Genomic DNA, 16,630 nt, shown 5'->3' on the forward strand with positions numbered 1-16,630 from the left:
GAAGTAGTTTGGTTAATAAAAGGAAATGGAAATAAATATCACTCATTATCACTTGTGTTAATTTGCTAACTTCATACCAATAAACCGATGTTGGAATTTATTCCACAAAATCGAGATGGTAAGAAGTTGTTAATAATTCAATAAAGCTAAGTTTTTGATCAAATGGAATATTCTTAAAACCATTATGCCAGTGTTGAGAATTCTTCCCAACAAAGCCGAGATGGCGAGCAAAGAATAAACCTGTAACTAAATAAATCTATCAAAATCAGTCTTGTCTCACTAAGCAAGAAATGGTAAGAAGTTGTTAATAATTCAATAAAGCTAAGTTTTTGATCAAATGGAATATTATTGAAACCATTATGTTGGCGCTGGAAATTCTTTCCAACAAAGCCGAGATGGTGAGCAAAGAATAAACCAGTCACTAAATAAATTGACTAGCAACTACCTTACCAAGCAAGAAAAAAATCTTTCAACAAGTATCAAAATAAAAATATTTCAACACCTACCATGATACTAGGAAATCCATTTCTAGATACCATATGTTCCTTGGAGACTCCTTGATCTCATGGAAATCAAAGAAACAAAATATTGTTTCTAGATCATCTTCTGAGGCTGAATATCTTGCCTTGGCTATTGCATCTTGTGAGGTGTAATGGCTAACTTATCTTATGAATGATCTTGCCATCTCTTATAAGAAATCAACCGTTCTTTTATGTGATGATGATTCTGCTAGATATATTGCTACTAACTCTGTTTTTCATGAAAGAACCAAACATACTAAAATAGATTGCCATGTGGTTCGCGAAAAACTTCAAAACAATATAATTCACCTTTTACCTATCAACACCATTGATCAAGCTAGTGACATACTCACAAATGCATTGGAACCTGCCTTGTTTCATACTTTACTTCCCAAGTTGGGAGTTCTTAACATTTACTATCCAGGGGGTACTAAAGATATCATATGATTAACCAAGCTATGATTTGCCAAAGCCAAAATAATTCAACCAACTTTTGATGTAGCCAAGCAGTTCATGATACAACCAAAACATGTCCATATCGGGTTGGAAAATGAGCCACGACAAAGCCAAAGCAAGGCCTTGATGCAGTCAGATTTCATCCCTGACCGAGAAAGTTGTTGCATCAGGCATGCGCCTAACTGTGTGTTTTGTTGGATCAGTTTTGTCTCTGACCGAGTCAGATTGTCGGCCATGACCGAGGATTGCAGCGCATCACACACCTGATCTTGGCACATCAAATAGGACAGATTGGTGCATAAGAAGCATCATTTTTGGTGAATCAATTTTTCTATCTCCTTGGGCAGCCATATGATACCTTCTAGAAGAGTGAGTTGTAGTAGAACATTTCATTTTGACATGTGCTTATTAACAAATATGTTATTTTAGTTAAGTTAGTTATGATTAATTTTACTCTTTTAATTGGTTGTTTTAGACTCAAGCAACTAGGCAAACCTTATATAAATACTTTGTATCTTCTTCTATATAACATAATAAAGAATATATTACTTTTCCAATACTTATTACTATAATATTATGTGAATACTAATGAACAGTATGCTATGGCTTCATCAGATTGTGAAGCTTTATATTTTCTTCCCAGCAAATGGTTATGCAGCAATGTTGGGTTCTACCTAGTGCCCTTGTGGGATGGATGCCATCACCAGGTACACTTTTGGGTTCTATTTCTTAGGTAGAAAATCACCAAACCAAATTATTATTTTGTTGGCAAAGTAGCTGATAACCTTCAAGCTATGAATTTATACATTGCTCCACCAGCTGGTACTTAATTCCCTAGTGTACATTATCTTCCAATTGAAAACTAAGGGTGTTATTTGCTATTAGACCCAAAGGTGTTATTTGCTATTAGACCCAAAGGTGTTATTTGCTATTAGACCCAAAGGTGTTATTTGCTATTAGACCCTAAGATGTTTTTCCATATTATTCAATAGGGGTCTTGACCAAACACAGTGATAAGATATCCATCAACATAGATTATTCAAAAGGGCTGTGAAAGCTTTCTTCTCTAGATATATAAGTGATACAAAATTTATTTTTGGTTAGATTAATTTGTCCCTTTTATAATATGAAATTTAAATGTTTTATACTATTAAAAATACAAATGAATTTGAGAAATGGTATTCTCACATATTTCTTTTCCATTACAATTTTGTAAATCTATTTTAGTGTAATTTTGAAACTAATTACATGATCAACCTCCAAATTTTAATTCGTAGATTTTAAAACAATTTTAAAGTAAAATAAGTATTTATAAGATTATCAAATTGGTATAATTAAATTAAAATATCATTTACAAAATGAGTAGAATATGATGTTGACATATTTCCTACTTCCCAAGTTCCCATGTAAACTAGTTTTCAAGGACTTCTCTCTATACTCAATCAATCTCAATCAAATCTTGTAACCCTGGGTCCCATGCAACAGGTACAACTAGTGAAGTTTCAATCCAATATTGCATGATGGAGCATTATTCTCATGATAATAGGATATAGGAAGGCTTATGTCTCTCTATTTTGGTTTATTCAAATATGAAATCTCACATTAGATTAAAGTAGTAAAATAATTTATAAATGAAAAATGATCATAGAACTAATATTTTAAAATTTTTGTTTAAAATATAATATCTCACTTGTGGTTTTCCACTCTTCTCGTACACTAATAACAATAGAACCCCATTAACTAGAAGCTCTGGGACCACAATCTACTCCATGATCTATAACTTAAGTTTTATCTCATCCATTATGTCTTCCTATTTACTTCTTATTGAAGATTGGAGCATTCTTGCTTATTTAGAGATTCCAAATTAACCATTTTGTAATTTATAATGGAGATGGTTTAATTCAAAATTATTTTATAATTTTATGGCTCCAAGTCTTCCATTTCCCTTCATTTTTCTCCAAAATTTAATTCTCAAATTAACTCTTAGAGACTCACTACATCTAACACTAGTTTTGTGATAATAATGCTTCACTTAACAAAATATCTATTGCTTAGTGGGTTTACTTGTAATATAAATTATTTTGAGGGTGTTATATGTGAAAATAATGTCATAAAACAAAGTTTGGAGAAGCAGTAGCTATAAAGGTCTGCAATTGATTAGGTCCAGTAGGAAAGAGGAATGATGAAACTTATTAAATAAAATAAATAGTTATTGATATCTTAATAGTAATCTAGGATTTATTTTTTTATTTAAGCATATTTCCTATCTGTCAAATTATTGAAAACTCTGAGTTAGTTTTGTTATTTATTTAGTATTTCATTTCATCTAGTGCCAATCTTATGGTAGAAATCTATTTTTTTTGATAAAACATATAATACTTTATATACTCTATTTAAGTTTTATTACTATTTTCCCCATTTGTTCATATTAAAAGTTTTTACTATTTCTATTTACTATTAACTAAGGAATAATAATAAATGATATTGATATTTTATTCTTGTAATACTTATTAAAAAAGTTAAGAAAAAGAAGTACAACATTCTATGAATTGCACAACCTACATGATATCAGAAGTAATTATTGAAGCTCATGTTATTAATATGGCCATCACTTTCCCATGGTGTAATAACTATTGAATCATTAATGTTTACCTACTGATTAGGCAGCTTCTTCCTAACACTTTTATTCATCCATAACATTAATTATGAATTCTCGAGTAAATCATCAACTGCATTTGTTTGATTGATTAATATGGAAGAAAAAACCGAGTCCCTTCTTGATAAGCATTCACCAATTTCATGCCATATATTTTGTCTTGGGTTACAAAATAATCTATTGAGCTCTTAAATCTGCTAATAGAAAAATGGATTTCCCAAATAATTTCATTAATCAAAGATAACTTGTAATAGTAATAGTAAATGGTATGTTTATTGAAGATTGCATGGTATATAGAATACAATTGTCATTTTAGAAGGCACCTAGTAAAGAATTTGCATGTTCCTGAACCAACTTCCATGCCATAATCACATGCTTTTCCTCTGTCAAGGTAGCACCTATAGCACATCTAATAACAAAATCTCCTTCAATCTCACATTGAGTCATGTATACACTTCCAGAACTATTAATTGAATCAAGCAACTTATGGTTAACTTCATTCACCAAATAATGTTTATCATTCATTATTTTCCCAATAGAGTCAAATTTTGTACCATTGGGCAGTCCATTAGAAATTGCTGATGGTGAAATCCTAAAGCAAACCAAGGAGAAATTCCTGGGCACAACAATCTCAAACCTCCTATCCAATCTTACTAGCCCTTCAAAGGTTTTGGCCATTTCCACATGTTGTCTCAAAAAGTTCCTAAGATTATCAACACCATAACTTCTTAGGACAAGCCATAATTTGAGTGAGTTAAACTTTCTGCTTAAGGTTATTTGCCAATCTTTGTAGTCAATCACTTTCTTTGACTCGGATGCCTTGTTCCTCAAGAAATGAGGATCTGTGGAGAGGGAATTGGTCAATGCAGTGTGATCTTTCACCCAAAGACAACAACATGCTAAATTAGTCAAAAACCATTTATGTGGATTGAAGCTAAAAGAGTTTGCATGTTCAATTCCGTCAAGGCAATATCTAAACTCTGGACAAATGCAAACTGCACCTGCATAAGCAGCATCAACGTGGACCCAAATGCCATAATCTTTTGCCACATTACACAATGACCCCACAGGATCAATGGCTGTTGTTGCAGTGGTCCCCACAGTAGCACATAGAAAACATGGAATCAAACCATTTTCTACATCCAAAAGAATTGTAGAAAGCAATGAATCAGGAGAGAATGTGAATGAACTTGACCTTTTTGTTTTTATGGCTCTATAGTTCTTTGGATTGATCCCAGCAATTTGAGCAGCTTTTTGAAATGAACTATGTGTTTGATCAGAACCATAAACAACAAGTTTTCCTATGTTATGTGTCCCAACTTGGGAAAGTTTTTTGTCCCTTGCAGCTACTAGGGTGCACAAAAAGGCCTCACATGTTGTTCCTAAGAGGACCCCACCACCATTTCCATTACTAGAGAAAAGGAAGGGTTTTGGGAGCATTAGAACATGTCCAAGCCAATCCATGACTATACTTTCAAGCTCAGTTGCAGCTGGTGATGAAACCCAATTGAATCCAACAATACCAAATCCAGTACTTAGCATCTCACCCACAAACCCTACCAGTAGAAATATATATGTCTTAGTTAATCATTATTAGAGGTAGTTACAAAATCAAGAAGTTAAAGAGAATCTTTTAGAGAATCTGTTTATATTTGTGGAGTAATATAATAAGATACAAGAAAGAGAGAACCTGAAAGGTTTTAGGAGAATAAAAATGAATCTAGAAGCAAAGAAGAAACTCGTGTTCTTTTTTTGTTGGAATGAAACTAATCTTCTGAACTACGACCAAAAGTGAAACTAAACCTATCTCAGTAGTGTTTTTTATGCACATGGATCTAGAGATAGAATCTAAAGTTTCAAGCCCCTTCCACTTGTTTTGAAGAGAAAGAAAATAACACAAAATGATTAAATAAAATAAACCTAATAACTCGGAGCAATGAGAAAAATGTTCAAGGTAAATGTTTCTATGATGTTATGTTAGTAAACTGATTAGATATCTATTTCATTTTTTATGTTCGGCTCGAATAACATAAAGCTTACATAAATTATGGATAACAAATCAACCAATAACTTACTTGCATAAAAAGAGAGATAAATATCTAGTAATCACCAATCATTAATTATCAACATAACTATTGGCTATATAATTTATAATACCTGCTATGCTACTGCCGCTAGGGAAGTAACCAAAAAAGTTGGGACTCATCCAATGAGTGATACCAGGAATGATATGCTTTTTCACATCTTCAAGTATGGATTCAATGGGTTCAGGGCCTAATGGTGCAGTAGATGGCAACAGTTCTTTAAGATAACCAGGTTCTACTTTACTTAAAACTGGGTACTTGCCAACATTACCATAATAATCAGCAAGAAAATCAATTATCATGTAGCCTTGCCTCTTGAATTCTTCTGGGTCTAGAGGGTTTATGATCCTGGGTGAATCACTTTGAGTTTGAGGATTGAGATTCAATGTATTCATTCTATGTTAATATATGGTTGAAAACAATACACTGCCCACAAGATATATATATAGCCCACTAGATCTCTTACACACTAATACACTTTGTTACATTATGTGTCTTTTGGTTGATATTTAAAAATCAATATTTTCCAAGTAGTAGAACCTATCAAAATATATTTTATTTTTATTAATAATTTTTTCTTCATACATATTAAAATTATAGTTTTTTATATGGAACTCAAAAAAGATATTAAATCACTTTATTTTTAAAAAAAATTACATTATATCCATCGTTATTTATATGTTAACCATTTTTAATTCTGAAATAAAAAATAGATGCGATAATAAACTCAATTTTTTTAATTTAATGACATTAAATTGCAAACTTAAGTAGTTATTGGTTGTTTTCATGTTTGTTGAATGTCATCCTCAAAAGAAAAAAATTTACTGGAAGGAGACACAAAATGTCATCCTCAATCACATGCCAATGTGATATGGAATGACACAAAATGTAGGATAATAGATGTATACACATGCAGGGAGGGGGCCGAAAGTAAAGAAAACAAGTTTCTTTTGTTTATTATGATAAAAATTATTGTTAAATAATGGTAAAATGCAAAAATTATAATTTAGTCACGTCTTACGCTAATGTAGCAAATTATTAAAACTCCATAGCTAATAAGTAGAAACGTGGGAAGAAAAGGGTAGCAAAGAGTTAGCCACAGTTCAAAACTCATTTGCGACAGCTGTATAATGTTACCTCCCCCTAAGTATGGGAACACACTTTTTTGTCCTCCAAAATGTACCAATATATGCGTCTATCAGTTATGATTATTTAAAATAATACTCAATTGTTAAATTTTAACTTAAATACATTTTTCTAATCAATCATATTAAATAGTACATAAAATGATATACATTTTAGGACATAAAATATTATACCTTTTAGTGAAGCCAATTCCAACTTGGCATTAGTTAAGCCGCTTGACCTCCATTATTTGGAAGCTAAGGTTTTGATGAAAGATATTTTACATTTTATATGTAAAACTAGCCAGTTATCCGTGCATTTGCACGGGACGATATTTTTTGCCGCATGACTAAGAACACATATTACATGTGCATTTATGATTAAGAATATATATGTTGCTCGTACATTCGCATGATTAAAACCATGTATGTTACCAATGCATTTATATTGTTAAAAATTATTAATTATATATAAAATCATATGGTCAGACCATACAGTTTAACTGTTTAAATTGGATAAACTTAATATGAGACATCTACTAGTTTAACATCTTGCTCGACTTTCTCAACATTGTTTTTTACACATACATAACATGATATAGTTAGTAGTATCCTATTAATCAAAAAAATCATCAATAAATTTATAATTTCATTATTATTTGATTATAAAATAAGATTAGTATAAAAATAAATATTATTTAACTCTAAAATAGCTACAAACAATATGTTATGATAACAATATGTTATGATTCATATTATTATTATTATTTTAATATTGTTATAGTAACATTATATTTTAATATTGCATAGGTAATCATATTCTTTTTATTTTTAAATAAATCACATGTCATGATGGCTTGAGAGATTGACACATGTCATGAAGGAGTTCTTGAGAGATTGACACATGTCATGAACGAGTTCTTGAGAGATTGACACATGTCATGAGGGACCTTTAGTTTTGATGAGAGGTTGACACATGTCATGAGGGGCTGGAGAGATTGACACATGTCATAAGGGAGTTTTTTTATTATATAGGTAATAGATAAAATTTTAAATACTCATTATTATATGTAATTCGATAAAAATGTATTCTTTAGGGTTCATTGAGAAAGAAGAAAATATAGAAGAATTAATTATTGGAGGTGGGTGAAGAATTTATTAGGCTTGCATTTTTTGTATGATAGTCAATCAAGGAGCTCATATGTAAACGTGCTAGATTTATTTTATTATTTATAATATTTTTTGATTAAAAATATTCATCATTAATTTTTCTAAAATCCAAATATCTCAATCTTATTAAATATTGGACCCTACAATAAAATGCCATGAACACATGACCTGACGTGCTATAAACGGTGTAATCTTGGTTCCGTTTGGTTTTTTCTTTTTCCAATTTAGAATTGAACCAAAGTGACCTTAATGTTGAACATCTATGTAGAAACTGAACTTGTCATGAATAATTTGATTGGATAAGTTCTGTTTTTTTTTATATTGTATTACGTCAAATTATATTACCATTTTAGATAACAAATAATCATGTTCAAAATTTAAAACATAATTCATCTATCTATATATAAATTGAATGGACCAATGAAATAACTTATCTGGACATTCTAAAAATTTGACAATGGTTAAGAAATGGGATATTTTGGTCAATAAAATACATTCTTTTAAATTGCACGGGTATATTTTTCATCCCCGTATTTTTTTTTCTCTCCTTTTACATCTTCCTTAAGTTTTTTTCTCTCCTTTTACATCTTCCGTACGTTTTTTTCTCTCCTTTTACATCTCCCATACGTTTTTTCCTCTTACATCTTCATCTTTTTCTCCAATTTCTTCCTAACTCACTCTACATCTCAGCCTTATTGTGTCTTCCAATTTCACATGTATGATTTTTTTCTTTTCTTTCTTACTCAAATTTCCTTCTTCATTCTTTATCTTAGACACAACTTCTTCATCCCTAAAACTGATTGATAACTTTTAGGTTCATAAGTATGATTTTTCCTTCCAACTTCCTGTTATTAGGATTTATTTGTTGATAATAAACTTGCAATTATAAGGTTATTGTCGCACCCCATTTTTGGCTCTATGACTTCTTAACGTTATATTGTGAAAATAATGCGGAAGTATAAAATGAAAATAATGTGGAGGTATAAGACCTTATTTATAATACATGAATAAGCAACAAACTTACTAAACAAACTAATAAAACATATGTGTGAAATGTGTAAAATATGTAAAATATGTAAAATGTGTAAAATATGATAGATTTGTTCTTCAATAGCCCCTCAAGTTGGAGGGTCAATGACAATGACTCCAACTTGATAATTGGATTTGATATCATGACAATATAATGAATCGGAATCTCGACCCTAATGTGATTAGATTTTCTCAATCATTTGATCTTGTTGTTGTTGATTTTGTTGTTATTGATCTTTTTGTTGTTGGTGTTGATCTTGTTGTTGTTGATTGTTGTTGTTGATCTTGTTTTGCCATTTCTTCCATTTGTCAATGTAAAAGAAATGTATATTTGAGATTGAAACCGCCTTTGAGGTGGAGCCTTTTGTTTACGGGTTCTTGGAGAACTTCGATTGTTCTTGATTGATCTTTCCTTTGTCTTCTTTGTTGAATCTGCAATCCTCCAATTCTTTCACTGATCCTAAGGCCTGTAAGCGTCAGATTGCTGAAAATTTTCAGCAAGAGAAACCACTCTGGATACTTACATGCTACGGCCATTGCAAAGGTGATGCTTGTGACATTGTTGGTGATATTAGCTATGAAGAATTAAGGGCATCAACTTATGAGGATGCTAAGAAGGGGATGACTCTGCAATCCATAGTTGAAAAAGAGAGGAAAATAATAAATTTAGAGAATGTGCAGCGGTGACCAAAGCCTTTTGGGATGAAGGCTCTAATACCATATCGCGAAAATAATGCGGAAGCATAAAATGGATAATGTGAAATTTTCGCAATATTTGATCAAGACATAAGACCTTATTTATAGTACATGAATATGTAACAAACTTACATAAACAAGTAATTAACAAACTAATAAAACACATGTGTAAAATGTGGTAGATTTGTTCTTCAATATGTCGTTACTACATTTTTATGGTAAGAAATGTAGAATATTTTTTAGCTCAATCACGTTGGGTTTTGGATTGTTTATATCTAGGTTCGGAAGTCGATTATATATCAATGAACGTATTAGCATCTCGTCTCCACGTAATTAAACGGGTCAAAATTAAACAGTACCCTTGCTAATTGCACAATTTAAATACTCTTATGTTATTTAAAATTAAATTATCTCAAACAAATATTTATTTTTTATTTTTGCGTCTGACAAGATAAGATTTTACTCCTACTTATCCCCAAATTCTTTCAGAAATCAAAATTACATAATTATAAGTTTTTTAAGAAATGATTGATTGATTGTATTTATTTCTCTTAAGAATGATAAATCATAAGAAACTAATGTCTATAATATATATATATATATATTAATTAAAAATAAACATTTGAAATTAATATATCAATTCTTGTACCAAATCTATATTATAATTAAAAAATAAATACATTAAATTAAATAAACCCATCCATTTTTATATCAAATCTATATATTCATTTAAAAATAAATACATCAATTGAAATAAACCCATCAATTCTTATTCCAAAATGCATAAATTAATTAAAAAAATAAACACATCAATTCAAACAACATATCAATTCTTATACTAAATCTATATATTAATTAAAAAATAAACACATCAATTGAAATAAACACATCAATTCTTGTACCAAATCTATATATTAATTAAAAAATAAACACATCAATTGCATTAAACACATCAATTCTTATACCAAAAAGATATAACTTAAAAAAATAAACACATCAATTGAAATAAACCCATCAATTCTTATACAAAATCTATATATTAATTAAACAAATAAACACATCAATTGAAATAAACTCATCAATTCTTATTCCAAATGTATATATTAATCAAAAAGTAATCATATCAATTGAAATAAGCACATCAGTTCTTATACCAAATCTATATATTAATGGAGAAAATAAACACATCAATTCTTATCCAAATTTATATATTTTTTGAAAAATAAACACATTAATTGAGATAAACTCATCAATTCTTATACCAAATCTATATATTAATTTAAAAATTAAATACATGAATTGAAATGAACACATCAATTCTCTTACCTAATGTATATATTATTAAAAAATAAACACATGAATTGAAATCTAGCGACAGTAGCATAGTAGGTATTATAGACTATATAAACAATAGTTTATGTTGATAATTAATGATTGGTGATTACTATATATTCATATCTCTTTTATGGTGATTACTATATAAACAAAGCTACCTTGCTTCTATAGTCACTCTACATCTCAGCCTTCTTGTGTCTTCCAATTTAACATGTATGATTCTTTTTTTCTTTTCATTCTTACTCTAAGTTATCAATCATTTTTAGGGATGAGGCAAGAATGATTTTTTCTTCCAACTTCTTATTGTTAGGATTTTTTGTTTTCAATAAACTTGCAATTTTAAGGTTATTGTCACGCCCCAATTTTTGGCTCATCTTAAAGTTGTCACTACATTTTATGATAAAAAATGTAGAAAAATATTTTAGCTCAATCACATTGGGTTTTGGATTGTTAATGTTCAGGTTCGGGAATCAATTATGGATCGAGGAAGGTATTAATATCTCGTCCGCACATAATTAAACAGTACTCTTGCTAATTGCAGGATTTAAATACCTTTAATCTATTTAAAATTAAATTATCTAAAACAAATATTTATTTTTTATTCTTACCTCTGACAAGATAAGATATTGCTCATATGTATCCCAAATTCTTTAAGGAATCAAAACTATATAATTATTGGTTAATGATTGATTGTATTTATTTCTCTTAAGAATGATAAATCAACAGAAATCAATATCGGTACCGCATCTCATCTTAAAGAGATTTAGAAAATTTATTAATAATTTGTATCCCTTTCAAGAAAGCGAAACAATAGAAACTAATTCTCATCTGCAAGAGATTTAAAAATATTATATTTTAAGAAGAGTCAATCAGCAGAGTCACTCAAACGTCTCTAGATTATTAAGTATATTTCTAAGTTATCAAGTCACTCAAATGTTTGTAAGTTTATTACTTCTCTTATTCATGATACATAACTGTTTCCTATCAAAATGAATGATGGGTCCTTTTAGTAATATATTATCTTATTGTTGAATGTTTAGGATACCGTGTTGTATAGTAGAAACTGTTGAACCTCTTATTACGATTTGGTATAATTCATTCTGATTTTCATTTTTTATTTAGAACCTTAAAGGGGACTTATATACAATTTATAAATAATAGAATAAATTGTTTGATAAATAAGCAACAATATTAACCGACTTAACTAACTATTTAATGGCTATATTGTAACCATATTGTGATTAAAATAACTTTTAGAAACTTCTAGAAAGAAACTCTTAAAATACTTCCAATAGTCCCCCTCAAGCTGAAGAGTAAATAAAGACTCCAGCTTGAAATCTTGATTTGAAACCATAATAATATGATGGATTTTCCATGAAATCTCATGGTTCTACATTGTTGAAGCTTCATAGTTGTAAAATGATGATAATGATGAATGCTCGAGGGAGAGGGGTAAGAAGTAGAGTGAGAATGAAATGACTTTTTTTTGTTTTGTTTTGTTTTTTTTTTTTTGTACAAAACCATAACCTTTGGATTTGCGAGAAACATCTGTAGCTATCTTGTAAGAAAGAATATTTCCAGAAGATAAAAAAGTATCATATAAAATTTTGTGATCAATCACCTTATCCAAGTTCATGTAAAATTTTGTTTCCAAGGCTCTGATGTTTGCAGCCCAAAGGCCATTCTCTCAAGCTATAGATTGTGCATGCAAAAGAGGCTGAAGATATTGGCGAAAAATAGCAAATGAATTAAAATTTGATTAACGGGGCAAGAAATCTTCAACCAATGTCCACATATCAGACTCTGGTGTAGCAATAATTAGGCTAGAAAAAACCATTTTCCTTCCACAAATCAATGATTTCTTATGGTGCCTTTTCGCAAGCCTTTGTAGTTTTGCAAACTCTTTTAACAGGAACTTTGGTATTCTCTACACAAAGATTAGAAGTTCCATTTTCTTGGAACAGATACATTCAAACAAACCCTCTGATGTGAAAATAACTATATGACTGCAATAGAAGACAAATGCCTTCTTTTTTTTACAGATAACAACCATATGATATGACTTAATACATTTTCCTATGCCGCATGAAGATGCAGAAGCGAAAACAATGAGGGAGGATGAAGAAGAGAGGTAGGAGGAGAATGAAGGTTGAAGGAAGAGAATGGTTGCACTAGCCAGAATATTGGTCAGAAAGAATATGTGAGAAAACTTGATTTGTTGGGAAGATGTTGCATTACTGAACAAAGAAATGTTTGATTGAAATGCATGTAGAAACCTCTAAAGCGTGTGTTGCCATATCTTTCGATAGTAGTTTACAAATCTATGTTTCCTACACTTCTCTCATGCATTAGAGAAATAGATGATGATTTCTTGAATGAGAAAATTGGGATTTTTCGGATTCTTGTGTGTCTCATTATGTCTTGAAATTTCTCTATTTATAGAGAAATAAATGTCACTAAACTTATTCACCAAACGGTTATATACAATAACGATTCACTAAATGTTTGAATAAGTTCTGTAGCTTAGTAGTAAGGTATATCGTTTGGCATCATAGAGGTTCTTGGTTTGATTCCTAGCAGTTGCATTGTTTCCTTTTTATTCGTGAATAAAATATAACAAAACTGTCCAAGCTAAAGATTGAACTCGTGACCCTCACTTCCTTACCAATGGCTACAACCACTAATCCAATTGTCATCTTGTTTCATTTATTATGAAACCCAAATATGTATATACTCGTTATGTGAATTCAGATATTTTGGAAATATCTCTCACAGAATATGGATGCCCAGCGGGGGTAAACCAGAACCTTCAAAATTGAAGGCTCTGATACCATACTACGATTTGGTGTAACTTATTTTGATTTTCATTTTTTATTCATAACCCTAAAGGAGATTTATATACAATTTACAAGTAATAGAATGGATTGTGTGATAAACAAGCAACAACACTAACCAACTTAGTTAACTATCTAACAGTTATGTAACCATATTGTGAATAAAATAATCCTTAGAAACTTTTTGAAAGAAACACTTAAAATAATTCCAATAACCAGCAGGGTGAGTATTTCTACATGGACTGCTCCATACTGGTGTGTTCTCCTAGTAATTGTTCTCGTCCAATTGAAGATATCTTAAATTGTTAAATTGTGATAACTAAAAAAAATTGTTAAATTGCTTGTGAGATTGTTCACATACTCAAGAAGTTAGGTTACATATGAGTTTGTATCTTTGAAGATTTGTCTTTTTTCTCACATGGTACTTTTGACTTACTTCTTTAAATGTCTATATTTTGCTTCATTCTTCTCAGGTAATCCGACAACCTTCTACATTTTAAATTTTTCTTCGTTATATTCTTTATATTAATTATGACTGTCAACGCCCACAATGACATAAAAAATCTTCAAAAAAAGACACCATTATTTTTCTCTTTACTCTTTCAAGCCAAGGTTTTCTTTTGATCTTATTTTACATTTTATTTAAATGTAAGTGTTTCTCTTAAATTAGAATGTTGTATATTTTTAACCTCTATTTATTTGATATTAATAAACTTGCAACTTATGAAATTAGGATTTTCTTATTATTGTTTTGTGATGGTTAAATTGGATATTTTCATGCATGAGTAGTTGTTTATGATATGAGCAAGAGTATTGAAATGGATTACATTCCAATATCACATTTTTTTCTTCAGTTGAAGCTTATGTGATTAAGACGTCCTTGTTTGATTATTGTTCTCAATTGTGTGTGTTTAGGCTATAAAGGTTTATGCTTTAAACAAAACATGGATGATAGACTTTCTAATGGATATACATGGGGCATTGTTGATGTTAAGAGCATGGAACATAGACAAAGAATTTTGAGTGAGTTAAGAATAATTATGCAGAAACATTAATTTTCAACGTGATCTCGAAGCTTGACTTAAGGAGTTTCAACATTGAAAATATTGTTTATCATTTTGAATTGTTTAATTTGAGTTACTTTATATCTTTGTAATATACTATTTTGACTTCAATAAAAAGAATACAAAGTGACTCGTGCAAATACACTGATATACTGCTAGTATGTATAATTGCATAACACAAACCAAAAAATATCATATAAAAAACTGGAAAAAGAAAATATAATAAAAAAGATGAAATAACGAAAATAATTCAACTTCAACTAAATTGAAATAATGAAAAACAATGAACATTGACCAACTGAAATAATAAAAATAATGACAATAATCAATATTACATTTCTTTTAGTACTTTAGCTTGAAATAAAGATTGTTTTTTTTCATATGTTGTTTAGTTCGGTTGGAGCAGTTTCTATTTCATTATAATTGTGAATCAAAACAATCTTAAATAGTTCTTTCAAATAAAGAAATGAAGTGAATTATAAAACCAAATCAAACCATTTTTTTCCAATTTATTTAATCCTACTAGTTTTGTGATTAAACCTAAACTACATGTATATATGCAACATAGTTTACTAGCCTTCTGACTGTGTCCCTACCCCACTAACTTCGAAATTTTGATATATTTGAAGTTTTGTACACTTCAAATTCATACCTCATTCATTTGAATCAATAATATTTATTCCATTATGTATAGCATCATGTATGATACATGTTAATTTTTAGTTTTATAGTGTATACTAGTATGGTGACAGACACATCGTGTCTGTCAGCCTGTAGTCTTACTTTTTAATATTAAGTATTTAAGTTTTATATATTTAATTTAAAAAATTATAATGTTTTTTTGTAATAAGTATATTTTATATTATAATTTTTTATTGGGTGTACTTTATATTGCAATTATTTTATCTTTATTATAATATTAAATTTAAGGTGAGAGATAGTTAATATATTAATAGTAGTTATATATGATTATATAGTTTTTCATATAACTTTAAAGGGCAAATCACACCTAATTGCAGCTTGATTTTAGTACCATATCTAGACCTATTCAAGGAGTAAGCTCTTCTTCACTATTGGTAAGGAAAGTACTACACAAATAAAGGAAAAATTAATATAAAAATATAATATTTTTATCATTTTATATATAATGTCATAACATTTTTATCATTAAAAACAAAAAAGAAAAACAATAACTTCTCACTCGAGTAATTGGAGATAATCCGTGTTCCTTTTCACCAAATACATACATATTACTAACTACAATTGTAAAATAACAATTTTCTAGCAAAATTAATTCAAACCTTGTTGCATTGCATGGCAGCACTGTCTATGCAGAATAATTTGTTAGTACATCACATCCTAAGTTGTTCAACTAATAATCAAGTACTTTTACAAAAGAATCTTGCATAGAACCTAATTACTAAGTTTCTTGCATGTTATACACATAAGACTTATGTTTTGGCCATCTTTCATCATAATGATAAGGTAGCTTCTCCATTGCAAAAGAAGAACCATAATTTTCTTTCTTTCTGTATGGTCTTGTATTCCTATTCCTAGTTCAGAAATGGTTCTGTTGAAACTTGAAACAGTGCTTCTTTTTGTAACACCATATATATCAATGACCCTCCTGCAAAATTTTCAACTTGGAACTTGCAGCAACA

General features: G+C 29.5%; 1 protein-coding gene across 2 annotated transcripts; it reads right to left on the reverse strand.

The window, feature by feature from the left end:
• Positions 3,702-6,208, reverse strand: LOC109355740 (tyrosine decarboxylase 1-like). Of its 2 annotated transcripts, XM_019598941.1 has the most exons (3): positions 5,791-6,208; positions 3,939-5,189; positions 3,702-3,773 (listed from the first exon to the last, which is right to left on the reverse strand). In XM_019598941.1, exons 1-2 carry the CDS (start codon positions 6,110-6,112, stop codon positions 3,946-3,948), a joined length of 1,566 nt encoding a protein of 521 aa, XP_019454486.1. In that variant the 5' UTR covers positions 6,113-6,208; the 3' UTR covers positions 3,702-3,773; positions 3,939-3,945. The 2 variants fall into 2 exon arrangements, with proteins under 2 accessions (XP_019454486.1, XP_019454485.1); XM_019598940.1 differs by lacking the exon at positions 3,702-3,773 and having other exon boundaries at positions 3,881-5,189.

The sequence above is a fragment of the Lupinus angustifolius genome, chromosome LG09 (assembly GCF_001865875.1).
Source record: "Lupinus angustifolius cultivar Tanjil chromosome LG09, LupAngTanjil_v1.0, whole genome shotgun sequence".
Lineage (NCBI taxonomy): Eukaryota > Viridiplantae > Streptophyta > Magnoliopsida > Fabales > Fabaceae > Lupinus > Lupinus angustifolius.